The 27,772-nt window shown below is 48.0% G+C and overlaps 1 protein-coding gene across 3 annotated transcripts in view; it reads left to right on the forward strand.

The window, feature by feature from the left end:
* The window catches only part of STIM1 (stromal interaction molecule 1), a 136,377-nt gene that overhangs the window by 77,360 nt on the left and 31,245 nt on the right, over nucleotides 1-27,772 (forward strand). For all 3 annotated transcript variants that reach the window (XM_006259534.4, XM_014609380.3, XM_014609425.3), the window contains exons 4-5: nucleotides 4,798-4,909; nucleotides 6,611-6,726. In XM_006259534.4, the coding sequence (XP_006259596.2) occupies nucleotides 4,798-4,909; nucleotides 6,611-6,726 (228 nt within the window). The remainder of the gene's footprint in view (nucleotides 1-4,797; nucleotides 4,910-6,610; nucleotides 6,727-27,772) is intronic.

Raw genomic sequence — 27,772 nt, forward strand, 5'->3', positions numbered from 1 at the left:
TGTCTTCGATGGGGCCAGAATCCTTACCTATTCCCTGCACTCCTGCTTTCCCTGAGAAGTGCTATGAGGCAGCGATGTGTGTCAAAAATACTAGTAGTACTGAGGAATTTTCCAGTGGAGGGTGCCTCCATCAGCAGATCCCAAAGCATTCAATTGAACTTTCAGCAGAAACTGGGTTGGTTCCTGATGTTTCCCTGGCTCCTCTGCCCGTGGTTTCCAGACTCCCTCCAGGCAGCTTGGGGAGCTGCAGACATTTAGAAGGGGTCAAAGCTAAATGCCACCTTGCTTGTTGTTCTTCTACCCAAAAAGTAGGAATCCCTGCTTGTGTGGGAAGTTTTAGGCCATTTAAAATTTTTTTCAAAAATCAATGAAAATTCTAGTTTCTGATCAGTGCCAATAAACAGAAAAAGCAGGACTAAATAAGACAGCAGCAGGATACGTGTGTCTATTTGAAAATGAAGTGATATTGTGCCAGATTCTAAAATCCCTTTTTTCCAGGATTAGACTTGCAACCACATAAATTGCGTGGCTTAAACTTTTCCAAACCACTTTAAAGTTGGAAGGGCATTGATGGGTCCTGTTTTGTCTTGTGTGCATTTGAGGAAAGCCCGATGTTAGAAATATTTATTCTGTTGTACCGATGTTTACAAATGGCGTTGCCTAAAGTCCATCATAATGTCCATTCGATAAGCCCTAGAGCCATTACGGGCATCCTGAGACATTCAGAGGTCCGTTAATTGCTTGGTTGCTTTGCTTGCTTGCTGTTCCTGGAGCGCATCTGAGGAACATTTCTTCACGTGCTTCTGCTACAAGATTTTTCCACTTGCTGTGTTGTTTCCACATCGCTTAGCAAGCGCTTTGTTTTTTCTGCCTCTCCATTCCAAATGCCTTACTTAATAACATGTTATATGATTAGCGTGCAAACCGAGTCTAATCTCTCCGAGCATGAACTCCAGCTGAATTCAGTGGTGCATTCATGGAAGACTTAGCAGAATTAGGGGTGGAGAGGAGGCCGTGTTTTCCTGCTGCAGTTGTCACCTGAAAAGTGACTTGAAATGGCCCTGTGGGAGCCTGCTTTAGGCATCAGTCAGTGACAGGCTGCTCAGTTTGTGAGTGAAATACTTTTTTTTCTGTTTGCCATCCCCATAGTTACTGCCTCAGAGGTCGAAATTACTGTGTTTTCTGTCCCTCAGATTGTCACCGAAAATTAAGGCTTTGTCACTGGGATGTTTATTCTTGGTTTAATGGGCAGGCTCTTGTTCAGTATCCTACAATGGTGTTGGCTGTTTTGGACTAGAAGCCAAGATAGATTTGCACCTTACAGACTAACCAAAATAGATGTGTGTGTGTGTGTGTGTGTGTGTGTGTGTGTGTGTGTAAAACAAGCTTTTGTCAGCTGAAGCTCCCTTCATCAGATGCTTCAGCTGTATATACTACTTGGTTAGTCCATAAAGTGCAAATCTGCTCTGCCTTCTACTTGACTTCGGGCAACTGTGGCTATCTATACCTCTGCAGAACTAGTCAGAGGAAAGACTATATTTCTGTCAATAAAATAAGAAGCACAGAACGGGCTTTTGGAGTAAAAGCTGCAGTTTTATGCCGCCACCTCTCCAGTAGGAAAACCTGACCTGGGCTTGCTGTGCCAACCCTTGCCCCACTTCCTCCCCAAGCAGCGTGCATGTACCGGGCAGCTGGGCAGCATGAGTTTCCTGTCACACTCCAGCATTTCTGGAGGCTGCCAGGCTATTTCTCAAAGAAACTTCCCAGTCCTTAATGCTACAAGGTAAGACGAAGGCAGGCGGCTTCTGAGGAAACCTGCATGCAAACATGCACCAGGCAGGCAGGTGTTAGTAGCCTGGGACGTGAAGGCAGAGGAAAGCCCTCCTCAGCTAGATAAATCGATGGCCACTGTCTGCGGGGCACATTACATGTCCTTGGCCCTTGTCCTTGAGCAGTTGCCACACTCCCTGGATATCTCCAGATTCAGAGCAAGGGCTTTTCAGCTGGGCACAGACCCAGGAGTTAGTGGGGGCACCTGTTGTAAAGCCAGCCTTGCTTACAGAGGGCCTTAAGTCCCCCGGGCCACACTTCCTTTCCTTGGATGACAAGAGATGCTCGTTGCTGACGGGCTCACGCATTGAAGTGGTGCACAAATAAAAGCTGGAAATGGGAATGGATTTTGCTTGTAACTCCTTGACAACACAGCTCACTTCAGTTTTACCTCGAGGTGTTTTACAAAGAAACTTTCAGTGGGCTTCATCACCTCCACCCAGCCCTTGAACTGTTTGCTGGCAGGCGTGAGAAGCCGTTCTGGTGTTTAACACCTAGGTTTGGAAGAGCCGAGTGTAATGTCCAATGCTCATGGGTGTGTACTCATTTGACGCTTGCCAGATGTGAAGGGGAGGCTTTATGGCCACTGTCTGGCTTCTGTCATGTGGAGTTTCATCCAGTTTAATGCCAGAAAAGGTTATCTCTGACCAGTGTGTTTTTTCTGGCCTAGGAGATTACGCTCTGCTTATACCCAGCACTCTTCTGCTAACTTCTGTCAGACAACCAGCTCCTACCACATCACGACTTCTGCCCACGCAGGGGAGTTCATCTGGATAGCGTGGACGATGCTCTCACATTCTCATGCATCTATGCGAAGTCAAGGAGCTGGGGTGCAGTTGATAGCTGATGTTAGCAAGGTCAAATCTATCGAATTCCCTCTTTTAAAGCAGTGATGACTGATTTTGACATCCAGAGAAATTTAAAAGCATAGTGTGTGCATCTGAGAGGTGTCCTGGATTGTGCAGTAGGTGCAACCAAGCAAACAAATGGCTGCACATCAAATAATTTGTCCACCTGCATAACATGCCACTGCTCCTAATTTTTGCCTGTTGCTCATAACAGACTCTGGTTATCTGTTATCTGGTTATCTGTGTGTTGGTTAGACAAGAGGCTTAAACCACTGCAGTACTAGGAAGTTTAGGCCCCACTGTCCATTTTGTATAGTAACCTAATTGCCTCCTATTTCACTGTATAATTGGCGAACCGGATTAGGAGCTGCCAGTATCAGGGGTTTTAAAGCAGTCTTGATCTAAAATGGCTCCTCCCAATTTGTAAACTGCAATTAGAGAAATAAGTTAGTCTGAGAAACAAAGAAACTGGCCTTAATGAGCCATGAGCTCAGCAGAGGCTGTTCCTGTAGTTAATTGGCATCACTTGCACTGAGTTTGGACAAGGGCATATTCTTGTTAAGCCCCTTTTTCATCCCGAGGCTGTGCACTTCAACAGACTGTGCTCTGGTTTTCATGAATGCCGCTTGGAGAGGTAGAGTTATGCCCCACACATCTGGCACAGGTGACAGCAGGTATGTTGGCTAGGAACAGATGTTGCATTTGTCCATGGTTCATATTGTGCCTGTTTGTCCCAGAACAAAAATGATCCGGGATTCATGTGTACACACATCTCCCTTCTAATTGAGGGTTAGTGAGCAGCTGGATACACTGCTGGTCCTGGGACGCCTGTGCAGACGCACTTTGCTATGTCCTGGGATAAGCTGCTAGCCCTTCTTATTCTGTGAACCTTTTAGGATTCATCCTGGGACAGTGGACATGGATGGGCAATTGCAGTACCTGTTTGTAGCCATCAGAGCATGACAGAAAACCCCCATTTACATGAATGGCCTTATTGCTTAAGGAATTTTTTTAGGTATTTTAGTCGCATTGCTGTGGTCAAGCAAAAATCAGGGGCAAGACAGAAACCTCATTTATTCTTTAGGTGCCTGAAAGTAGGAGCTGTTCTTAAATGTGGGCCCCGAAGCCATGCAGGGTATCTCAAGGCAGCATGGAGAAAAGCACTCTTTCATTCCAGAACATCTGTTCACGGGTCACTTTCTTGCCATTTCTGAAGAAAACGGTTTCTTTCCCTGTGCTGCACTGTGCGCGTGCACCAGTCTGCGTAGGTGAATTGCTGGGCCGAGGTGGCAGCAGGGTATACAGGGATTGCCGCTGTCTCTGGGGCTCTTCTGCCCTGGAGGAGTCCATGAGTATCATGGAGTGGCACCCGTCTGTTTCAGGCACGTAGCAAGAGCGGTTGTGCCTTGTTGGAAAGTGAGGGATTGTAGGGATGTGGTTTTGGAAACGCAGGGAGCAAATTCTTACAAGGCTTTTTCTGCGAGCTTCTACGATGTCAGCATTGTAGTCTTCCTGCATGGCGCTATTGCCATGCAAAGTCATCCGTCTCAGAGAGGTCTTGCCTGAGGCTATTTTTGGGAAAAGTGATACTTGCCTGTTCGTGTTTAGTGATGTATGCAGGACAGACCGTGCATAGCCAGGGTGTTGCAAGATCCTTTTAAGGGTGATACAGAATGCACAATATTAGCACAAATGCCTACATGTGATTCACCCACAGATTTCCAGAAGGAATTCACAGGGAACCATTCAGCCCAGCTGTGGGCTTTGCAACAGAAGAATTGCTCTAATATTTTTCCATAGTGGAAAAAAGAGTGAAAGCTCAGAGCTGGCACTTTCCCAGAGGGGCCTTGAGTCAACAAGGTTAAGAATCACTGGCCTGGCGCATCCCAGCATGTCCTAGTGCAGCTTTTGGCCATTTCTGGGAAATGTGCTGTTCTGATGTGTGCAGCCATTCAGCACTGGGGGGTTTTAACCCTTCAAAGACTTTATCTTCACTAGGGGCAGAAGGCAGGGGTGCATCTGGCGTGGTGATGCCAGCTGATGCGCCAGGGCTTCCAGCAGATTGGAGGCCTGTTGTACACTAAAAGCGTTAAGCAGCTTGTCTTTGACCTCCCTACAGTGTATAACTGGACGGTCGACGAGGTGGTGCAATGGCTCATTACGTATGTAGAGCTACCGCAGTACGAAGATACCTTCAGGAAGCTGCAGCTTAGTGGACACGCGATGCCCAGGTCAGTGCCAGCTCCATTTTCTTACTTCCCTGTTGGCTGTATGTGCGCGAGAGCAATGGATGTTACAGGATTTCGTGGTGGGGTTGGTTGTTTGCCTCCGTGCAGAGGGCCAACACAAGCTTTGCCTTGCTTAGCTACCATTTGAACCCTGTTACATGGGCTTGGGGGATGCAGCTCTGTGCATGCAGAAAGTGCAGTCTTGTGGATACAGCCCTGGGTTAGGACCAAGCTGGTTTGGGTCCAGTTCCTGACCAGCCACCTCCTTGATTGTGGGCTAGTCCCTGAGTCTGTGTTGGCTCCCCAGCTGTCATGTGTGTGTAATCCTCCCCTCAGCTTCCCCCAACTCTTCTCTGGGCCAGTCCCTTTAGAGCAGTGATTCTCACGCACGGTACCACAGCACCCTGGGGTGCCTTGAGATCCTTTCAAGGGTGCTGTTCCATGTCACGCAGCATTAGCTCTGTTCGGTTTGCAAGCATGATTCACAAGATTAAATTCAGAGATTTCAAATAGAAATTCATAGTGTGAAAAACATTCTGCCCTGTTGTGGTCTTTTGGAGATCTTTGCAGCAGAAGAATTGCTCCGCTATTTTTTTGGCAGTCAAAAAAAACCAAGTGAAAACTAAGAGTTCACATTTTCTGGGGGGGGGTGGACCTTAAGTCTAAAATGATTAAGTGCCACTGCTTTTAAAGTGTGAGCTCTTCTAAGCAAGGAGGATCTGCCATCATGTGCATCTTCAGTGTTCTGCAGAAGTATACCCTGATCCTGGTTTGGTTCGGTTTTCTATATAACCGTCTACCCGGGATCTTTTGAGCACATATTGCCAACCCTTTACGGAAGCAGGATATCGTCTGCTGTGGTCCCCCTGCTTTCCCTGCAGCAGGTTCGGATGTGATGTCTGGTGCGGTGTCAGGGTGAACTGTGTAGTTTTGCTAAGAGGTTAAACTATAGCTGCGTCTGGGCTGGTTTGGACAGGGCTGATCCTGCTTCCGGCAGGGGTTGGACTAGAGATGACCTCTGCAAGTCCCTTCCAGTCCCACTGCTCTATGATTTTTGTGATAACCCTAATAACAAGCAAGAGTGGCTGAATCTCCTTGCATAACAGGACGGCTTAGTCTTTAATTTGGGGAGGCCCTAGCTGCTTGGCAGGAGCTCAGTGCTGCCCTTTGGCCCGAGGTTATTTTCTCTGACACGGGGCGTGGAGGAGGAGGAGGGGGCATAACCAGCAATTAAATGAGGCTTTTGTGGCAAGATAAGTTTTACCTGGAACCACTGCTCTCCAGGCCTGCGTGCCCTGGCCTGATGATGGTTTCCACCCCTGGGTGATGTGCTCTTTCTGGGCAGTGCACAGGACGGGGGCCAGCGAACAGTCACGTGGGTCCGAGAAAGCAACCGATGGACTGTGCAGCTCCATGGGGAGATGGGTGCATCGGGAGAGGCGACCTTTGGTTTCCAGATTAAACAGAATGAAAACTTAATTTGTATTTGTCTGCTGCTTAAATCAATGTCCTCCTGGATGCCTGGGAAGCTGTTTTTTAATACCTGTTCTGCCTCAGAGGCAGCGAGTCCTGTAGCGGCCTTCCGGTCACCGACACCTGAGGGGAAAGTGCCCTGGCTCGGGTTGTTTTCTCCCTGCAGAGCTCTCGCTCTACAGTTACCTTTTCCAGACCATTATGTAACTGCTTGCCTTTTCTTCCCTGCAGGCTAGCGATCAACAACGCCACCATGATGGGAACAGTATTGAAGATGACTGACCGGAGCCACAGGCAGAAGCTGCAGCTGAAAGCCCTGGACACGGTGCTGTTTGGGCCTCCTCTCTGTGAGTAATGCTGAAGATCCCCTGCCCTACAAGGAAATGCACTCAGTGCATAGGTGAACCCATACCTGACCCTACCAAAGGTCACTGAGGTAATTTGCACAAAACAGGCAGGCATTAAGAGAAGCCATCCTGTTAAATATGTAGGTGCAGCTCCCGAAGGCATGGCCAGGTGTGTAGTCCCACCTTTCTACTAGCTGGAACGACAGCGCAGTCCACAGGGCACAACACTGAGGTCAGCCTCTAGCCTCAAAGCAAATTGGTTATTGTCTCCATTGTGGATCGGAGCTGCCCTGTGACCGGGCAGGAGAGATGTTCTCTAGTTGACCCAGCTCTCTCGTCCACGGGACAGGTGCAAATTAGACTGATCTTCTATGAGGAACAGGGCAGGGCAGGCTGGTTGAGAAGACCTGTTAGACTGCATGGAAACCAGGAACTGAGTCCTCCTCGCAGAGCACTGACTAATGGGGTCTGGGTGGGGGACCCTGCCTTGTCCTACTGCCTCAGCGCTGCTGGTGGGGCTCTGGGAGCTGTGTTTTGAATGAAGGAAGGTAAATCTGGTGGGGCTGTGTGGTAGATGTCACATTTTCCCTCTCGTCTCTCCCTTCCATGTTGTTTTCCTTTTTTTGTATTTCTTTTCTTTCATGTATCTGGTAGCACCTAGCCAGCTGCTTGCCCTGGGCAGTGCACTAACATAGGATAATGGACAGTTCTTCTTTTATCTTTGCTCTACTCCCTACCAGCACATCGCTGGGTGCATCTTGCTCGGGGTCACATCTACAAAATAAGGGACTGTGTCCCCGAAACAAGGGACTCCAAAAAAGGCTTTGGTGGATGCCACCAAGCAACACATCATCCCCCTGTGCAATGCTGTAGCAAGAGGGACTCGTGATTCTTGGATGCCTGTGTGGAAAGGGCATGGAGGCGGTTTGACCTCTGTATTACGGTACTGGGGGAGGGATGGTGCTTAGCTGCATCCATTTGATCGTTCAGGCATCCCCACTGTAAGAGATGGGGAGCTCTGAATAATTCTGGGGCTCTTGATCAAAGGCTGAAAATATGCCTCACAGTGAAAGGCTTGAAGAGCTCAGTCCGTTTTGTTTATTGAATAGAAGCTGTAGAGGTGAGTTGAGTACAGGGTGTGTTACTATCTCTGGGAAAAGTACTAGGTGCCAAAGGGTTCTGTCATCCAGTGGAGAAAACACAGCTTTCATCAGACAACCTTAAGTGCAAAGGAAAAGCTGCTCTTCCTGTAAGCATTAAAGTCTGTCTACATCAGTGCCGATACTCCATCCTGTTATAATGACCGTAGCGGCATTTTCCTAACAAAGCTTTTAAATTTGAGCTCTTTCCGTGCTGACAGCACAAGTGGAAAGGCGGCCAAGACTAGGAACTGAATGGGATAAGGTCAGAAAGCCTGCGGTACAGAACTTGTGATGGTGGGTGGCCACTGGGTAAACACCCAATGAATTATTAATAATTGCTGTAAAGGACTAACCCTGTTCTTCAGTCTAATACTTGCTCCTCGATTTTCTGATTCAGGGGGTTGTCTTCAGTTAACTCTGCAATGGTCAGAGAGCTCTTCATGTAGAATTAGATCTGGAAGGAATGGACTACAAAACTGCAGGGTGCCTTGAACAGCTGGCAGTTCTTAGCCTCACTTCAGGAGGTCCTTGGTCTCCTTTTAAGCTGCTTACCTCTGGATAGAGAGAGTTGAAATGAATTCTGATCAAGTGAAAGCATCCTCTCTTGATAGGTATATCCCACTGGGTGTGTTAAACTGTTGGCTGATAGACTGCAACCCAGAGGTGCAAGACTTGCTTTTACTCACTGAGGCCCAGTATAGCTGGTGATATGGATGGTTTCAAAACAGATGGACTGTAAAAGGCGCGCTGTCCAGTCATCCATGGCAAAGCCATCAGAAATGGTAGGTAAAATCCTGATCCTGCAAGTAGAGATCACAGCATACGTGCAGGGGGAATACTCTGCTTGCTCACAAGACTGGCTGGATGTGAGGCCAGACGTTTGTTCACTAGTGAAACTCTGAGATCTGATGCATAGCTCCAGTAGGCGTGCAGTCACCTACATCTCTTGCCTAACATGCCAGATGTTGGGTAGAGCTTTTAGGATTTTGTGGGGACTGAAGTTCTTCAGAGAATCATAGAAAGCCATCCTAGACAAGTGCTTGCCTACTCCGTTGTTAAAGACGCGCACAAGCTGTGCATCAAACCATGAAACAACCCCTCCTGAGTACAGGACTCAGTTTTTCAAAACTAAGTTGCCCTCCTGCTGTTGCAAAGAAAGGCCTTGTACTTTAGGTTGAGAAACAAGGGAGAAGAGGGAAACTCTTAAACATAAAAAATCGCAGAGAGGTAGGGCTGGAAGGGACCTCAAGATCAAGTCCTAGGTCTTGTGTCCTAGAATCATAGAAAATGAGGGTTGAAGGGACCTCAGGAGGTCATATCTAGTCCAACTCCCTGCTCCAAGTAGGACCAGCTCCAGCTACATCATCCCAGACAAGACTTCATCTAGCCGGGTCTTAAAGCCTCCAAGGATAGAGACTCCACCACCTCTCTGGGGAGCCTGTACCAGTGCTTTACTATCCTCCTAGTGAGAGAGTTTTCCCTAATATTCAACTTAAACTTCCCTTGCTGCAGCTTGAGCCCATTGCTCCTTGTTCTGTCATTCACCACCACTGAGAAGAGTCCAGCTCCGTCCTCTTTGCAGCCTCCCTGCAGGGAGTTGAAGGCTGCTATTCAGTCTCCTCTTCTCCAGACTAAATCAGCCCAGTTCCCTCAGTGTCCCTTACAGCGATCAAACCTGCAACCTTGGCGTTGTTAGCGCCACGCTCTAGCCAAAACGGCAGTATCACATTGAAAACAAAACTCCATGTACTATATGCTGTTGTCATTTCAACAACTCTTGTGGCTGCGAGACCTGGACACTCACTCGGGCACTGGAAAAGCAAATTGAGACCTTTGAAATGTGGTGCTTCAGAAGACTTCTTGAAAGCATAAGAAGAAGAAAGATGCAGTGGTTTTGGACACGTGGGAGGAAGACCCAGCACCTGAGCTTCCATTTCCTACATCCCACCTTCCATCCCAAGGGGCTGCAAAACACTTGGGGGCCACTCCAGCCGCCTCTGTAGTGGAATACAACAGGTGCCAACTATTTCATTTAATTTGTTGACCTGTGTATCATCATCGGGGCTGAAAATCACGCTTGCCCCAAGGATTGATAGGGCATAAAAAATGCTATGTTCAAGTGATGCAGCCTGGGAATTTAGGGCAGCAGTGTGTAATTAGCCAAGTGAGAATGCTATCTTTGTCACTAATGGCAGCAGCCCAGCTCTTGTGACAGGGGCTGTAGGAGTTTTAATCAGCAGCAGCAATTAAAAAATTGGATTTGTCTCTTCCCTTGATGCCTTCGAAGCACAGGGTGCTGTTGACTAGCAATGACCTCAGAGAGAGACTGCCTCCCAACTCGCCAGTCTTAGGGTGTTTTATCCAGTGTCAGCAAGGCCGGACTCCTATAGCTTCTGGGATTTTTGGAGATTTAATTGGTATAGGTGCCTCTCTGATTCCCTTTGCCAGGGCAGATGGGCGCCCCGTATCACTCGGTTCAAGCAACTGCAAAAATACATAAGCTATGCTGGGCTGTCAGCTAAGCCCCACAGGCCTCTTCACTACCACATGGATGCGCACGCTGACTTGGGGGAGTTGTCTCACGAAGAGCGAGTGCTTCTCAAAATGCTCTGGTTCCCGCTCTAGCTTCGGGAGCCAAAGCAGATCTGGGTGGAGCGGCGTTATGACAGGCGTCTTGTTCCAGTGCTGCTCTCAGCTCTGATTATGCTCGCTGGGAATTGAAGGTGGACAGTATCTTTTGCTTTAGTCGGGCAGCTGTATGAGTCTGTTGGGAGGGCTGGAGTGCTGTTATAGCTGTGATGGTCGTGGAAATATGCAAGGATTTTGCAAGAGTGCCTTGCAAATAAGCAAGAAATATGCAAGGGTTTGGGGTTTTTTGAGGATTTTTTATTAAATTAACTGGACAGCTAGAAGAGACATAAGACAAGCTTCCAGGCCTCAAATGCCCTTCTCTGTGCCTGAGAACTTGTCTAACATCTCCCCCAACTATGCAGTTGGTCCGATAAACAAAACAAAAGCACAAAAAGCCTGAGGCTTACATCGACAGAAATGCGAAGGCTGCTTGCCTAAGCTAATCAGAAGTCCGGTTTACCCATAAAAGGACAAGGTTTCTAAATAGGATATGACACCTGAGCATGTTAGAGTGGCAGGATTTTCTTCCTTTTCATTAAATGTTTATTCCGTTAGTGTCATGCCGCCAAGATGGATGATCCCAGATTTCCTTTGGTATGAATTCCAGTGTGGCTGTTTTTCTCCTGTAATAATTAAAAGCTCATTTGACAAGTTGTCTGATGCCTGCTGGAGCACTGTTTGCTTAAAGCAATAGAACCTAGTGACTAAATATCAAATTCATTATCGTTCTGAGATTTACCATCCACTTTAAATATTTAGAGTCAAGTGAGTTGTGTTTAGATTACCCGCACCCACACTGAACAGCAGCTTTGAGCTGAGGCCCAGTGGAGAGTCTCATAAATGACTTTGCTGCTTACAGATCCATTAGCTTTATAGTATAGTTTTGTCATCGTCCATGACAGCAACTGCGCTAAAATAACCTGTCATATGAAATGATTTCCAAGGAGAAGCAACTACAAACGGAGGGTAATGAAGGGAGTAGGAGAACATTGTGATCAGTACTACAATGCCCTCCTCTTGCAGAAAGGGATCAGTATGGTGTGTTTGTGGCCTTCAGGAGAAAAGGTGAGGTGTTCTGGAGGTATGAAATAACGAATGGCGCAGAGAAGGTGCATCCGGTACCCCTGTTCACCTAACTTCATAGGCCGCATCCACACATGCATGGATGTTTGGTTCCCCGGGGACAAGGAGTGTGGCGGTGCATCTTGTGCCGCTGCTGTCCCTGGGGAATGCCCATGCCACGTGCTCTGGCGCGTGGCAAGTTACCCTGGGTGGGGTAGGGGAGGCCGCAGCAGCCTTACCTGGGGGTCTCCCGGGGCTGCAGCAGCAGCGATCCTGCTGCATGGAGCCTGGCCGGCAGTGGAGCATGGCTCTAGCTGGCCAGGCTCCTGTTTTGAGAGGCACACGCTGACCCTACATGCGCCACTCTGCTTTTTTTTTTCTTTCTGTAAGATTTTGTGACCCATGGATATCCAGGGGTCAGCCTACCTCCCCACGCTGCCTGCTTGCAGCAGGGAGAACGGCTGAACGTGCAGCGTGTGGCGCTGCAGACATGTCTGCGGTGCCACATACCGCACTGCTGCATTCGTCTGGACCCGGCCGTTGTGCCTCTCTTAGAGGCACGTATCACTGCCCCTCGCTGTAGTAACTGATAGTCTTCTACATCAAATCGATTGCAGTAGCAAAGACCTTTGTGGACTTTAAGGGTCTTTGACATTGCTCCTTTTTGGAATAACATCTATTTTTGATGTAGGATGTTATAAAATAAAATAATTTGCTTTTTATTGCAGGTTCCTTTCTTCCTCTTCATTTTTTTTTTTTTTACTTGATTTGTTTCAGATTTTGTTTGGGGCTGTTTTTGTTGGAGGAAGGGTTGGTTGCTTGGGACTTTTTTTCTGGCTAGACTGGAACGTGTCGACATTTTCAGCATCTTGCTTGTGGTAGAAAGGCCACGTTGAAAAGGAGTGCAGATGGACACAGCATGAATGTGCCTGGTCTCCTCTGGAAGATTTGGTCTTTAGCCAGATCTCCCTGGCCAACAATACCTTGACCCCAGCTTACGTAACACAAGAACAAGGGGATGTTTATTACAATCAAAAGCAAGCAACGCTGACACGAATGAAGGAAGTGTCTTTATACAGCAACTGCCAGAAGCTGTCATCAAGAGCCGATGTGTATGCCCAAGAAGCCTGGGAATTTGCTAAGATGGTGAGAATGTTTACACCTACATCCAAAAATAGTTAAGTTGGAGTTTTTTGGTTTGGTTTTGTTTTTTTTGTTTTTTTTAAACAAAGGGTTATGAATCCTCGTGTCTCTGGGCCTCTGACAGGCCCCAAGAGAATAGACTATTTCAGAACTGTATGATCTGGGCGTGCTTCCACTGTCCCCAGACCACACCAGAAGTCCCTGCTGCCAAGCAGGACAGAACAGATGTCATGGGGCCGCCGTAGTCCAGTGCTGGCCATGTACCAGTCAGATCTCTCTGTGGCTTGGTTATCGGCACATGTCCAGCGCTGCTCTCGGGAAAGTGCATTATATCTCATCCCATTTCTTTCCTCATGAGCTGTGTTCTGCTTCTAAATTACTCCACTTTTGCATTCAGCAGTTGCTATGACATTTAGCACATGCTGTTCTTACCTTCGTGGTGTTATCGCTGCCTATATTAGGTTCTGCCGATTTTTAGGAGTGTAATATCCCAGTCCCATTTCCGTTCTTCAAAGGTGATTTGTTTTGTGAAGCCTTGGATTGCATCTGCATAGTCTGCAATTTGATGCAGTTTCTAAACAGAGCCAGCACTTGTCCATTGTATCGCTGGAACCCTCCGATTATGTCAGACACTTGATTTCATTTGTACTAGGCATTCCTACTGCTTTAACCAAAAACAAAAAAAAAGCAGAAGTTGGATTAGAAATCCAGAATAGGGAGCTGAATAACTCCTTATTTCCCTGCTGCAAAACACAGGTTGTTTTGCATTTCAATTCAGCATCTCATCCTGCTTCAAACCCTAATTCCAAAGGTGGCTGCAGTTTAGCAGGAGCACATCAAGTGGGTGACTAACATTAGGAGCCACGTGTCCAAAAAGCTTCCCCCATTGAGCATTTTGAAGGTTCACCTGGCATAAGGAATTCCCTGGGCCAGCAAGAAGCTTAAGCATCTCTGTACTATTCTCTCTCCATCCACTAATCCTTCACCTGGATCACAGCACCTAAGCAACTGGTCATAAGTGAGCATGAATTAGAGCAGTCTTGTGGTTGCTCTGAATTGTGGTTGGTGCCTAATGAGGAGGGGACCTACTTAAATCGGGGGTCGAACTTGATGATCTACTTAAGTCCTTTCTGACCCTACATCTACAAATCTATGAAAATCAGGGCAAGACCAAAGGTTTTGTTGAGCCAAGTTTGCAGGCATTTAATGATGGTTCTGCCCCTTGCTGCTGATTGGGGGTGGGGTCCCAGCAGCCCCATCCCTCGCTGCTGATTGACTAGAGGCAAAAACCACATCATTAAATAGCAAATTCTGTGGAAATACCATATAAATTACCCTATTATTATAAATCTAAGTATTGAATCTATATCTTTGTACTCTGGTAAGCGTTTTTGGGGGGATTGACTCCATGGGAAATCGCAGCCAATACCATTTTTCGCAGAGATCGCCTGTTTTCAGTTTCCGTGAAGATCGCAAAACCGTGATTTTTTAAGTAAGTCTTTACTAAAGGTCCTGAAGAGCTCCAGAGATCTTGTTGGCTGCAGCCTCTGGCAAGAGCTCCAATTAGTGCCATTGAGGATCTGCCTCTTGGTCCTCTGGTTCTCACGTTCAGGGTTTGGGACCTGAAGCCATTGTGGTGTTTTGGAACAGCATTTTGAAAGCCACATATGGGTCGTGCGGTTCCCTGTTAATCTTCTGCTAGTAGCCAAACTGACCCCAGTGTCGATGTCTCTTTTCACAGCAGATCACATCAGATTTTACTCCAGTAGCAGATGTTTTTGCGCGGGTGTAGAGGGCATCACCATGAGGTATGAAATAAGGAATCATTAGTTTGTTTCCTTAAACTTGGAAGAGAGTTCCTGAGCTGACCGATTAACGCTAAAGCTAGACGTCTCTCTGATCAGCTGTGCAACGCCTTAGCAGAACTGTCAGAAGAAAGCAGAGGCGGGAGGAACTTCACAATTCCTCGTAGCTGGACATCACCACATCTTGACACCCTTCACACTTAGGCCATGTGTTTAGTTTCACCGAACAGAAGTTGCTTCCTTTTGGAATCGGTTTGGGAGGGGTTTAACAGGAGCTCTGCTGACCTAGAGGGCAGAGAAGCGGAGAGGAAGAATAGACGTGCCATGGCAGCACAGAACAAGGCGTACTGCGTTGGTCTTTGCCTTGGAAAGGAAGGCAAAACCCAATCTGAGCCGAGTCGCAGTGAACTGGGACGAAAAGAGCAAAGTGCTGAGCTCCAGAGGCACAATCTGCAGAGGGAGCTTTCTGAGTCTGCCTGCTTTGCCAGGTGCAGATTAGCTCGAGCTGTGGTGCATGGAGCTGGAGAAGTGTGGAAACCGAGACTAGGAAGATTATCCCCCTGTACTGCCATACAACGCACCAAAGAATCACCTTCATAGCACTGCTTGTTGGAGTGTGTGAGAGTAAATACAAGCCTTGGCTAGCAGTCGGTGGATAGCTGCCAGCTCTCATGAGAGAGAGTGATCTGATCATGTCTCAGCCCAGACTGAGACTGGCAGGGAGTTGCAGACATGATGGGGCAGCTCTTCCCCAGCCTGCTGCATTAACTGTTTCAGGTAGTACAGGGGACACTGGCAGCTGCTTTGCTTTATGGGGGGTTATTAGTACCCACACCCATGCTATGTTTCTTAGGGCTTGTCTGGTCTAAAGGGACCAGAAAAGTCATTGTAGTATAATCTGTTCTTTGCTAGCTTGTATATAGGTGCTTTGCTCCAGATTTGAGTCACTTTATTCCAGAGTAATTAGTGCATTTGCAAGGCAAGTAATTATTCTGGAACAGTGTGACTTTTTCTCCCGGAACAGCTACTATGAGGGAGCTTATTCTTGTCAGATTCACTCTAAAGCTGTAAACAGACACCTCATTTGAAGTGGGCCTGAGTCGAACCCTGGAACAATAGGGGACAGCCCTTTCCACCAGTTGCATTGCTGCCCCTAACAGGCTTGTCCCTGGAGTGAATGGCAGTTAACTTGAATGCCCCGCGATTCATTTACAGATGTGGCATTGTCCAGGAAGAAGTGCTAGTGCATTTTTGCTTCGTGTCTTTTGCAGGTCCTTAAAGTAGGACCGTGGACTTATCTGTAGGATCCCAGGACAAAAGGCCAGGGACAAACTCACTGCCACACGTCGGCACTTTCACAGACCTGCATTTTGCATACTGGCTTCTATTCCATCCAGGAGAACACAAAGCAGTGGGTGTTTGCATGAAGGAAGGGTGTTTGTGTCCGGAAGCTTGCAAAGAACAATTTTTGCAACTATTTGGTTGGTCTTCCCCAAGAACCTCATCTGATTATATTCTTAGACCAACATGGCTACGACCAACACCCCAGGGAGAAATGTGACACTGTTTACACCTGAAGCGGCATATTAGTATATGCGTGCTTTGTCTTCATTTGTTTATTACAAATATTTTGGGGGCGTATTGCCTATCTTGGCATTCGGAAGTGCTGCATGTGACTCTGGGCTGATGGAGTTCCCATGAACGGAGAACTAATTCTCATGTCTGGAGAAGCGCCCGCACACCCATCTCCTATTGCACATGCATGCTGCCACTGCACAGATAGGCTTCTGATAACATAAGGGTGTGGTAGCCCGGAGCTTCTGTTCATTGCAGTTGTAATCCTGACTCTGCCCACAGACTTGTGTGCGCGTGACTATAGTCATATTACTTATTTTGTGCATCTCACTTTCACAATCCATTACATGGCTATCGCTATAATAACAGTGATTTTTAATTCATTAACACATGCAATTTGTTTGGAGATTGCTATAGAGGTCGGATTAAGTATAGAAATGGCTGGGATGGTGTAGTTGTGACTGGTCCTGTTTTGAGCAGAGGGTTGGACTAGATGTGACCTCCTGAGGTCCCTTCCAGCCCTCGCTTTCTGTGATTCAATGAAAGGAGGCCCATTGCACCCAGCTCTGAACCTGGATTCATCATGACAGATGCAAGGAAGGCAGATGCACCCTGACTGCTGCTCTTGCAGTGTTTCTTCCACGCTGCATCAAGCCACAGTTTGATACAGCTGTGCAATAGCCACTAAAATACCGCACGGGTTGTGACCAGATGTGTGGTTCTGAATCTGAATGATAATACAGCTGAAAAATTCAGGCACTCTTCATTTCTGATTGAAGGACATTTTTCCTAGGATGGGATGGGAGTGAAGCTGTGCATCACTAAAAGAACGAGGATGTTAAAATGGCTTTCAAGAGCATTTAATTAAATTTAACGGCAGACGCATACGATTAGGATCTGCATGCATGTGAATAGGTCAGTAATTCTGAGATTTAGCATTTGGGGAAAATTACAGAAGAATCAGATTAAATACTGAGGAACATTTGTTATGTTGGTATTTGACAGCTGCAGTTTTCCATCTGGGGAGTCTAGCATGCTGCTCTTACACCCAGGCTCGCTTGCACACAGAGTTCAGACTTAACCTCAGTATTTCTGGGGTTCCCCATGGGCATGGACACGAGCACAAACATGAACACAGACGCTGCTTTGTGTGTGAGCACAGGCACGGGCAGGCAGGTAAATTAATTGATGGGTTTCGACTGGGTACAGTCTGTTATCTGTGCTCCTTTGAGATCCTATCGTGGAAAGCAGTGACTCATATCCACACTTCCTGGGAAATAGGCGGGGAGATCGGATTGGCAGCCTCTCAACTATAGGCACGGAGAAGAGATTAAAGAAACCCCAAATTAAAAAAACTTTTGCTACCTGTGAATTTTCTTTGTGGCTTCTTTTGGCAGTGGTACAACTAAGAAAGCAGGACCTGTGCTGTGGTCCTAGGTAGGCACTGGATAGTTTAGTTCGGGGCTCTTGGCAGGTAGAGGTAGGATATCTTTTACATCAGGGTGGAGTGGGTGAGCTAGAAACTTTGTTAGGTGTAAGGCCTCAAGCTAAGGAGAGTCTGAACCATGCTGGAAAATTGCTAGGCTCGTAGGCGTGGAGAAGGGGGACTGCAGAGGCGAGAGGAAGGGCTGAATAGCTGGGTGTGACGGGTGATACAATTCTGCTTGCAGTTCTCAAGAACGCTGAACAAAAAGGATTAGAAACTAGTCACAACATTTGCCCGAGTCTAGTACATTGTACTTCTTGGGAAGAGGATGTTGTAAGGACCTGGAGGGGTGTTAGTTCATCTGGGTTGTTTTCCTGCCTCCAGTGTCCATCTTTGGAGTTGAATTTGTAAAGTGGAGGAATAAACTTTTTGAGGTCGACTTACACTCCTCCACGGAGAATTATAGTACACTTTTGTAATATATTTTATTGGAAAAGGATGGAAGTGGCTGGTTCTCTTGATCCGTCGTAGCCCCTCGCAGGGATCAGTCTGCAGTTAGGTATTGCTGGGGAATCTTTCGTCTGCAACGATGGAAACTGTGAAATGGCTAGAATAGAAATAGCCATGAGATGAGTGATGAGGATGCACTAGATTGAACTGAGTTTATGGGCTTGCTTCACCCTGGTCTTGTCTTGAGGAGCCTGAAATCGGAAAGAGGCTTGCAGTCAGAATTAGTTTGCAGCTGCGCAGGGCGTCCATCCTCCAGCGAGAAGCTGGTGAGGGGTGGTGTGTAATGAGGACCCTTCTTTTGGGCTGACTCTTGATACAGTGAGATGCTTGCCTCGGAGATGAAGGACCCGTGCTGTGGTCACAGGTCACTGCCATCCCGTACAGAAATGTTTCCATCTGCTTTAGCCTGGCTGGAGGGCCCTTGATTTTTCCCCGTTAGCACTGACCAGCACTTGAAAGGCATTTGAATGTTTATGGCCTGAATCTTTGTCTTCTTCAAGCCATAGGTGTGAAATATCCTCCTTGCACTGATATCTGCAGTATTCGTGCTTCGGCAGTGCCCCAAACCATCCGTATCACATACAGATCGTTCTGCAGAAGACCCTGTCCTCCTCCCTGAATTTAGATAACAGGTTTGCACGGCCTGTTTACAGCTTATCAGATGCATTTAATGAAGAGCCGGTGGGCTGAAAGTAGCAATAGCTAGGATTTACTGTTCTACGGATTCCTTAAAAGCTTAGCACATGGCAGATGGAGTTGGTTATTGTCCATTAGCATTAATTAACAAATAGCATTAATTGTTTTAAATTGCAGCGGTGAAATGGCTCTGGCATAAAACAACTGGTTTTGTTTAATTTGCTAGGTGACATTTTGCTAGGTGAATCATTGGCTTTAGTATCCCTGTCTGGATTTGTTTCCATGGTGTTTTGGGTTACTCTTTTCCCCCTTATTCGCTCTCTGCGAAGGCTGCAGTTATCTTATTCTAGTCTGAAAAGCAATAAGCGATTCTTTCTCTATGTCAAGGACACTGGATTGGTTGGAGAGTGCCTGTCTGGCCCTCCATGGCTAAACATACTTCTGTTCCTGTGGTTAAAATGTCCAGCATATTTCTGGAAGTAGCCTGTCTTCACTCCCACCTCCTGCAGTGCCCTTTGGCACAGCCAGCAGCAGGGACAGCTCATGTGTTCACGGCTGCAGGCTCAGCCAGTGACTTGCAGCACAAGCCTCTCTTTGCTCCCATGGCACGCAGCCCAGTCCTAAGTGCATGCATAGCCATCCTCTCTCTGAACAGCATGCTTCCCCCAGAGTTAGCACAGGGAAAGAGGAGTGAAAAGAGCTGGAGCAGAGCCAAACAGAGTCGGGAAACACCGCACAGTAAAGCCAGGGCGGTATAGGCACTGTGCAGCATCCCCGTAGAGCATGCCATAAGCCAGACTGCCTTAGCGAGAGACTCTGATCAGAAACATTTGCGAAGGGCTGACGTAGAACACCTAAACCTCCACAACTGTCACACGGTGGGTCCGGTTGTTTTGCTCGTAACTGCGTAGCGGCATCTCTCCCCGCAGCTGCAATCTCCATTTCGCACGCGGAAGACGGGCCAGCCGTGTCATTCTGAGCTCGGGTTCACCCGGAGCCATCAGTCATTTATAATGGAAGGAGTCTATTTATATCCTGATTCACCACTTTGTTTCTTTGTGATAAACGCCTGGGATGTCTGTCGTCTCCCCGCCAGCTTCCCCCGTGCTAGAAACAGAACCGCAGGACCCTTCTTCAAGGTTTGCTGTACCAAGGGTGTGGAAAGATCTCATGGAAAACAGCTGGCCACCCATCCTTGATGGTCCAGCCTTCCTCTCGCTTGCAGAAGGGAGAGGTGCTTATCCTTCCTGCACGTCCATGGGCTCTGCTGGATTTGTTTATAGTTTTACTTCAGAGTTTTATTCCCCCCCCCCACACACACACTATAGAAAGGATGTGGACACACTGGAGAGAGTCCAATGGAGGGTAACGAAAATGGTTCAGGAGCTGAAGGGCTGGGCTGATTTAGTCTGGAGAAGAGAAGACTGATGGGGGATTTGATAGCAGCCTTCAGCTTCCTGCAGGGGGTTGCAAAGAGGATGGAGCCGGACTGTTCTCAGTGGTAGATGACAGGACAAGGAGCAATGGGCTCAAGTTGGAGCAAGGGAAGTTGAGGTTGGATATTAGGAAAAACATTCTCCCAAGGAGGGTGGTGAAGCACTGAAGCAAGCTGCACAGCGAGGTGGTGGAGCCTCCATTCTTGGAGGCCTGGGTAGACAAAGCCTTGGCTGGGATGATGTAGTTGGGGCTGATCCTGCTTGGAGCAGGGGGTTGGACTAGATGTGATCTCCTGGAGTCCCTTCCCACCTGAATTTTCTATAATACTAAGATCTTCAGTTGCTGGGATCTTGATAGTTCCCTACCAAGCCAGCACTAGGTAACCTCAGGGGGGTGGCTCTGTCCCATGCTGCTAAGTATAAACCTAGGACATTTTCTCTACACCTACCTCTTGTCCCATTTTGCATATGTTTTCCCCTTTGATTTCTTTCCAGTGAAAGAACTGGAAACTGAACTCCCACTGAACATGAACTTCAGCAGCTCGTTTGAGTCACTCCAGAAGTCCTCACTCTTGCTAATAAGAACAGTCCTGACAGGTTAATGCAGCTTTGCTTCCAAAAAGGGGGCGTGCTGCTAACACCTTCACCTTAGAAGAATCTGGTCACAGCCACTGGGAGCCAAAGCTCATACATGTTACAGTATGTCTCCAAACTAAATCTCGCTGCTGAAGCAATGGTCTCAAGCTTCAGCAGGGGAAATTGAGGCTGGCGACGAGGAGGAACTTTCTGACTCTGAGGGCGGTCAGGCTGCCTAGAGAAGCTGGGGCATCTCCATCCATGTGAGCTTTGAAGAGAAGCTCGGACAGACACTCTGGGATGGTTTAGTCGGGGCCGATCCTGCCTTGAGCAGGAAGCTAGACTAGATGACCTTGGAAGTTGCTTCCAGCCCTACTGTCCTGAGATCCTGTGATCCTATATAAAAGACTGAGCGATTTTTGAGCCAGAGTGCAAATCGTGTGCAGAACTCTACAGCAGGTGGCCAGGGCACTGTTTTATATCCCCTTCTTCCCCCATTGTCCCATTAGGCTGAACACCAGCAATTCTTCAGCTCAACAAGAAAGGAAAGTGAGCTGGAAGTCTCAGTGCTTGTCTGGGGACACGGGTACCTTTTATAGCTCAAAGGTTGAATACTGTTTCTTGTCCCTATGCATCTTGTTCTGCCTATCCACCTCACAGATCTCACATGGCACGGTCCCATGCTTCTCCTTCACGCTTCAGATAGCAAGGCCATGCCTCTCCCTTATGGGTCCTTTTTGCTCCGCTGTCCATTCTTTGCTCTACAGCTGGCAGAGATTCAGCTGTACCTAGCGCTTCGCCCACCTTGTCTGCTGAGCCTCACCATGCCCCAGTCGCCTTCGCTTTACTTTCTCCATTTCTGCCAGGATATAGCAGTTGCCCCACAGGGAAGCTTTTTCCCTTGATTCACAGCCTTTTGCGAGCTTTCACTATGTTGGACATCACCCGAGTCCCCCAGCTGGGACTGCCACTCAAGCCCCGTCGCGCCTTCGCTGCAGGGCACTCTGTGCTTCGCAGGCTCGGATGGCCCAGGGTGAGGTGCAGCCGGGATTTCTGTAGCAGCTGGCACTGGAGCTCGGTGTGGTCTGTGGTCCCCTAGTACAACGCTGTCTGTCCTTGCAGCGAAGCCTTGGTCTCTCTGAAGTGCTGTAGTTTTGTAATTTAAACCATTGATGTCTCTCTTTCTTGTGCAACTGAGGGGAAGTCAGCACCCAGCGCAGAGATTACTGGTGCTTTTAATCGTTGCTGAATCCTTAGGAGCTGAGCTGGGACTTTGTAGAAAACTATGCACTTGGGAATACGTTGAGATGGCAGAAATGCACCAGGAACGTCTTTCTGTGCGTTAGCTCTCATCGATGTGCGCTTCCTCCGCTTTCTTTCCGCAGCAGCTCAGGTTTTGGCTCAACATCTAGTCTGCCCCTGGCTTTGCAGAACTTTCGGTTCCATCCGCCGTATAATGTGGGCCCGGAAATCGCAGCCTCGTTGGGAGTGCCTGCGAAATGAATGGAAGTGAAAGTCCATTGGTGGTATTGGGTTTCAGTAAGACTACAAAGGCATGTTAAACATAGCAAATATTGTTTCTGCCTCACCCCTTTCAAAGCCAGGCATTATGTTGTACAGATATTGCTCTCCTGATTTCGTGCAAATGCTGATTAGAGCAACCGCTGGTTCTTTTTCTTAGGGGCTTGGTCAAGCGCGTCCTTTTTGTCTTGCTGTTGATTGATTTAATAGCACAAAAACCACCCTGAGGCTTGAAGACGACATTTGTCACCTGTGTAAAATCTCCCAGGCTTGCCCTGGTCGGAGGGTTTCATGAGGAAAGGAGGATAGTGTTTCTGCCGTATAACGTTTGTGTTCATGATGCACCTAGAGATGTAAAAACCCACCAAGGGCACGGGTGCTGTCTCCAGAGGGGATATGGGAGGCATGTTTTGGTCGCTAATGCAATGTGCTAGTCTCCTGTTAGACCCACTTGTCCAATGGTTGGTCCTCTCATTTGGAGGGTTCATCGTGTTGGGTACCCCACTCTTTCTGCCTCTGTTGCCTGTATATCCTGCCAGATTATACTGTACCTCGTAGCACATTTTTTTTACAGCCTTGAATGTTAAGGTGATAAGCTGATACCAAATGTCTGATGGAAAAAATTGTGAACAATTGAAAAAGGCAGCTTGGATTTATACCACTTGTGTTTTTGACTTGGCACCGTTAAAGCCTGATGCTAGAACCTAAGGACTGAGAAAATATTGTATCCTGTAGCTTCTTGGCAAAAAATCTTAAGCTGTGTTTCCTATCTCTTCAGTTGCACTGAAAAGAAATCAAAGCTGTAACTCGGATTGCAATTCAACAGGTCCCCTTCATGCTGTTGGATCCTTTATCTCAGATGATACTGGCATTGATCTTATTATAATAGGGTAGCAAGGCTGGCGGTGTGGATTACAGCTCTGGTCTGGATCTCAGAAGATCGAGGGTCATTTCAGTCTCACGTGCTTCCAACTTGGGGCCAAGCTGAACTTGGATGTCATGTTCATGGGGACCCCATTGGGACTTATTGCGACAGGGAGCTTTAGAAAGGAAGTTGAGAGAGAGGTGTGCTGGTCCAGCCACGCTCTCTCCCCTCCTTACTCAGGGGAGAGTAGGGGAGTAATTCTTCCCCTCTATTTGGCACTGGTGAGGCCACATCTGGAGTCCTGTGTCCAGTTTTGCGCCCCCCACTACAGAAAGGATGTGGGCAAACTGGAGAGAGACCAGTTGGGGGTGACTGGTGAGGAGAGGCTGAAGAAACTGGGCTGATTTAGTCTGGAGAAGAGAAGACTGAGGAGGATTGAATAGCAGCCTTCACCTCCCTGCAGGGGGTTGCAAAGAGGATGGAGCTGGACTGTTCTCAGTGGGGGCAGATGACGGAACAAGGAGTGATGGGCTTAGGTTGCTGCAAGGGAAGTTGAGGTTGTATTTTGGGGGGAAAAACTTTCTCACGAGGAGGGCAGTAAAGCACTAAAACAGGTTACCCAGAGTGGTGGTGGACTTTCCATCCTTGGAGGTTTAAGCCCCATATGGGGTTTAAGCCCCATACACTCAAGGCACCCCTCAGAAAATGCCAGCTTTCAGCTTATGCTTTTTGAAAGTTGGTTACCTCAAAGTGGGGAGCTTACCCAGCTACATTATGAACCACTGCTATTGCCTTGTGTTACTCTGCTGCAAAGTATGTACGTCCAGTATGGGAATGATCAGTTCGTGCTAAGAAAATGGACCCAATTCTAAATGACAGCGGTTGTGAAATAACAGGACGTGAAGTCAACACCAAAGGAGATAGCCTGTACTTACTAGCTGGCATGGCACCACCTGACACCAGAAAAAAGGTAGCAAGCCAAAAAGAAAGATCACAGCAGATGGAAGACCTCGGACATCTACTCTGTGGTCACACAGAAGTAACTAAATGGCTTAAAATGCAAAAGTTTTGTGATCAGTGTTGCTCCGTTGGACGTGGCAGCTGACGGGTCACAGCTGAAGTTATGGAAAGAGCTTGCATGCAATCAAGGGCTCTGAAATGGACCTGGAACCCTAGCAGGACCATCCAAAAGCTTGGTCAGCATGGCGATGCTCAAATCGCACATGCACGCAACTTGGAAGATCAAATCAAACATGATCGAATGAAGCTCGTAGTTTACCTGTCTGTAGAAGGTCTCAAATATTGACCTGCCTCCTGGAGGAGAGGGTTTATGAGGCTTAATAGATGTCTCTAAACTTGGTTTGAAGTACCTTAGCTGCTGGATGTTGTTTCTGAGAAATGATTTACATTAGCTGGATCATAGGGTCGGAAGGGACCTCCAGAGGTCATCTAGTCCAGCCCCGTGTTCAGGACAGAGTAGTCCCCAACTAAACCATCTCAGCCACGTGTCTGCCCAACTTACTCTTGAAATGTGTCCAGGGATAGCGATTCCCCAGCCTCTCCAGGCAGCCTGTTTCAATGCTTGACTGCCCTCAGCGTTCTTCCTCGTCTCCAGTCTAAATTTCCTCTGTTGCAGTCTAAAGCTTTTGCTCCTAGTCCTGTCCCCTGCAGCCACAGAGAAGAGCCCATCTTCATCCTCTCTGTAATCTGTGAGGGCCGGGAGCGATCCGGGCCCTTTTTCGCGCCGCGGGCTGTGGCCAGCAGCCCGGACACGCTGGGTCGGAGAAAGCAGGCAACAGGCTAGAATTAGGCACGGACGCGTAATGGTTGATTCAAGATTGTTTACTTACACCGAAGATGGTCACGGTGTAGGCTGGACAGTTTCCCAGGCAAAGCTCCGCTTAAATCCCCAGTTTAGGGACTCGGACAAAAACTCGGCTCGCTCCCACGGAGTTGTCGAGGCTCTGTGGATCCTTTTTTGCGCGCAGGGAAGAGGGATACGTCGAGGATTGCGCTCGGTGACAGGGAGAGGCGAGAGGTTGATCAGACCCCTGTTGCCGCCTTGAAATACGCTGGGTCCAATAGGCTCCACAGCGCTTAGAGATCTTCACAAGACATGAAGTCTCCTCTTCCTGGTGTTCATGGAGTCCTCCCTTGTGGGGGTCTCCTCGGAGTTCTCCACGTTCTCCAACTTGGGCGGAAACCGCTCAAGCCTCTTATACGGCTAGCAAGCCAATCGCTAGCGGCCACGTGGGAATATTTTAACACTAGCCAATAATGGGGCTCGAATTCTAATACAAATGGCAGGAACTCTTTGCACCGTGCATTTCTGTGCTGCAAAGAAGAAATGCACCCTGCAAAGAAAGCTTCAAAACAGCAGGAAAATAATTCAGTGGTGCCAAAGCGTGCACACAAACAAAAATCACACCCTTGGGTTGTGACATAATCATCCTTCGTGTCTTCGAAGACTGTTATCGCATCCCTCCTTAGTCTTCTCTTCTCCAGACTAGAGAGTTTCTTCTTTTTTTTTCTAGGCACCTTTAATGTATAGGCCTGGCAATCAGATCCGTAACGTTTAAACTCCCATCTCATAAATACCGGCTTCACCTCATCAAACTCTTTCCCACATACCGTGCTTGCAAGGAGTTGCATGCTTACTTGAAAAGGCCTCTACCGCGTGTTTAAGCAGCTATTTCCAATAAATATTTAGCTGTATTGGACCACAGCAAGCGAGATTGCACCTCCTCCTGTTCCCAGCCTACCTGAGTGACCAATGGGTATATAGTCCAACATATGTACTAGGAAAGCAAGCACTGCTTTGGGTGTCTCCGCTTTTCTTACATTTGAGGTGAGGATTTCTTTCAATGGGGAGGAAGAGCAGAGGGCATCATCTAAGCCAGAAGAAGTGACCCCTGCTTTGTCTAGTTCTGTGTCAGGTAATGGTGTGAACGCATTGCAGCACCTGATTGCTAATCCCTCTAAGAACAGACCTTTCCTTGTGTGCAGCCATTTATGGCTCTTTGGATCCCTGCCACCGTAAATCTCTGAATCCAGAACTGGTATGATTGCTCCAGGTACTTTGGAAACTGCCTTCTCAGAGGTTTCATAGTAGTTAGGGGTCAGAAGGGACCTGAATAGATCATCTAGTCTGACCCCCCACCACTGGTTGGAGCACATGCAGGGATCACACGACCCCAGACAGGTGTTAATCCAACCTCCTTTTGAATTTACCCAAGGTAGTAGCAAGGACCACTTTCCTAGGAAGTTGGTTCCAGATCCTAGCCACCCTGACAGTGAAATATTGCCTCCTAGTCTCTAACCTGAACCTATTCTCCAGCAGCTTCTGGCCATTGTTCCTCGTCAGCCCCAGGTGCTGCTAGGGAGAAAAGGGCTCTTCCTATTTGCTGCTGATCTCCCCTAACAAGTTTGTAGGCAGCCACCAAATACCCCTTTGGCCTCCGCTTGCTGAGGCTGAACAGGTTCAGGTCCCTCAGCCTCTCCTCATAGGGCCTTCCCTGTTGCCCTCCAACCAAGCGGGTGGCTCCTCTGAACCCTCTCCATGCTGGCCACATCCTTCTTAAAGTGCGGTGCCCAGAACGGGACGCAGTACTCCAGTTGAGGCCGGACCAATGTCGTGTAGAGGGGAGTATCACCTCTCTGGACCGGCTTGAGATGCATCTGTGGATGCACGACAAGGTGTGGTTGGCTTTGTTGGCTGCAGTCTAGCATTGGCGGCTCATGTTCATCTTGGAGTCAATAATGACTCCAAGATCCCTTTCTGCCTCTGTGCTCACAAGAGGGGAGCTCCCCAGCCTGTATGTGTGCTGTGGATTCCTTCTCCCTGGGTGCAGCACCCTGCATTTGTCTACGTTGAACCCCATCCTATTACCATCTGCCCACTTCCGTAGTCTAAGTCTAATTGCAGCCTCTCTCTCCCTTCGAGTGTACCTACCTCTCACCACATCTTGGTGTCGTCGGCAAACTTGGACAACGTGTTTTCCACCACCTCTTCCAAGTCGCTGATGAAGATGTTGAACAGTGTAGGCCCCCAAACTGAGCCCTGGGGGACCCCACTGCCCACATCTCTCCAGGTCAAGTAGGACCCGTCCACCACCACTCTCTGGGTGCCATCAGCCAATTTTCGACCAATCCAACTGTGGTAATTATGCTGTCCAGGGTGGTGAAGTTGCAGAGATTTCTCAGAGGAATCTCACTGCTTTATGTGAAGCGAGACGCTCCTGAATTCCTGCTTTCCGGGATGTTTCTTTTGCTTTCTGCTTGGTGCCGTCAATAGGCTTCACACAGAGAGATGTGAAGATGTCATAGAGAATGAGGGTTGAAGGGACCTCAGGAGGTCGCATCTTGTCCAACCCCCTGCTCTAAGCAGGACCAGCCCCAACTAGCCCCCCACGTTTGTGGGTCCGCCAGCTCCTGGAGGAACAGGGCACCCCAGAAGTCCTCTCCAGGACTATGGCCCAAGCCACGCTGTGTCTGATGCAGAAAGTCTATTAACTGGGGAGGCCTAGCATGAGAAGAAGAGGTTCTCCTTGCTTAATAATGGGTTGGAACATGTATCTTATCCTCATGTGATACAACCCTACGATCTGCATCTGGAAGAAAAAAAAAAAGGAACAGACATATTTACTGAATACTTTTCCCTTTCCTATACAATTATTATGATCATACATAATTACAAACCCTGTCTCGTAATGGGCCTG

The sequence above is a fragment of the Alligator mississippiensis genome, chromosome 1, assembly GCF_030867095.1.
Source record: "Alligator mississippiensis isolate rAllMis1 chromosome 1, rAllMis1, whole genome shotgun sequence".
NCBI lineage: Eukaryota > Metazoa > Chordata > Crocodylia > Alligatoridae > Alligator > Alligator mississippiensis.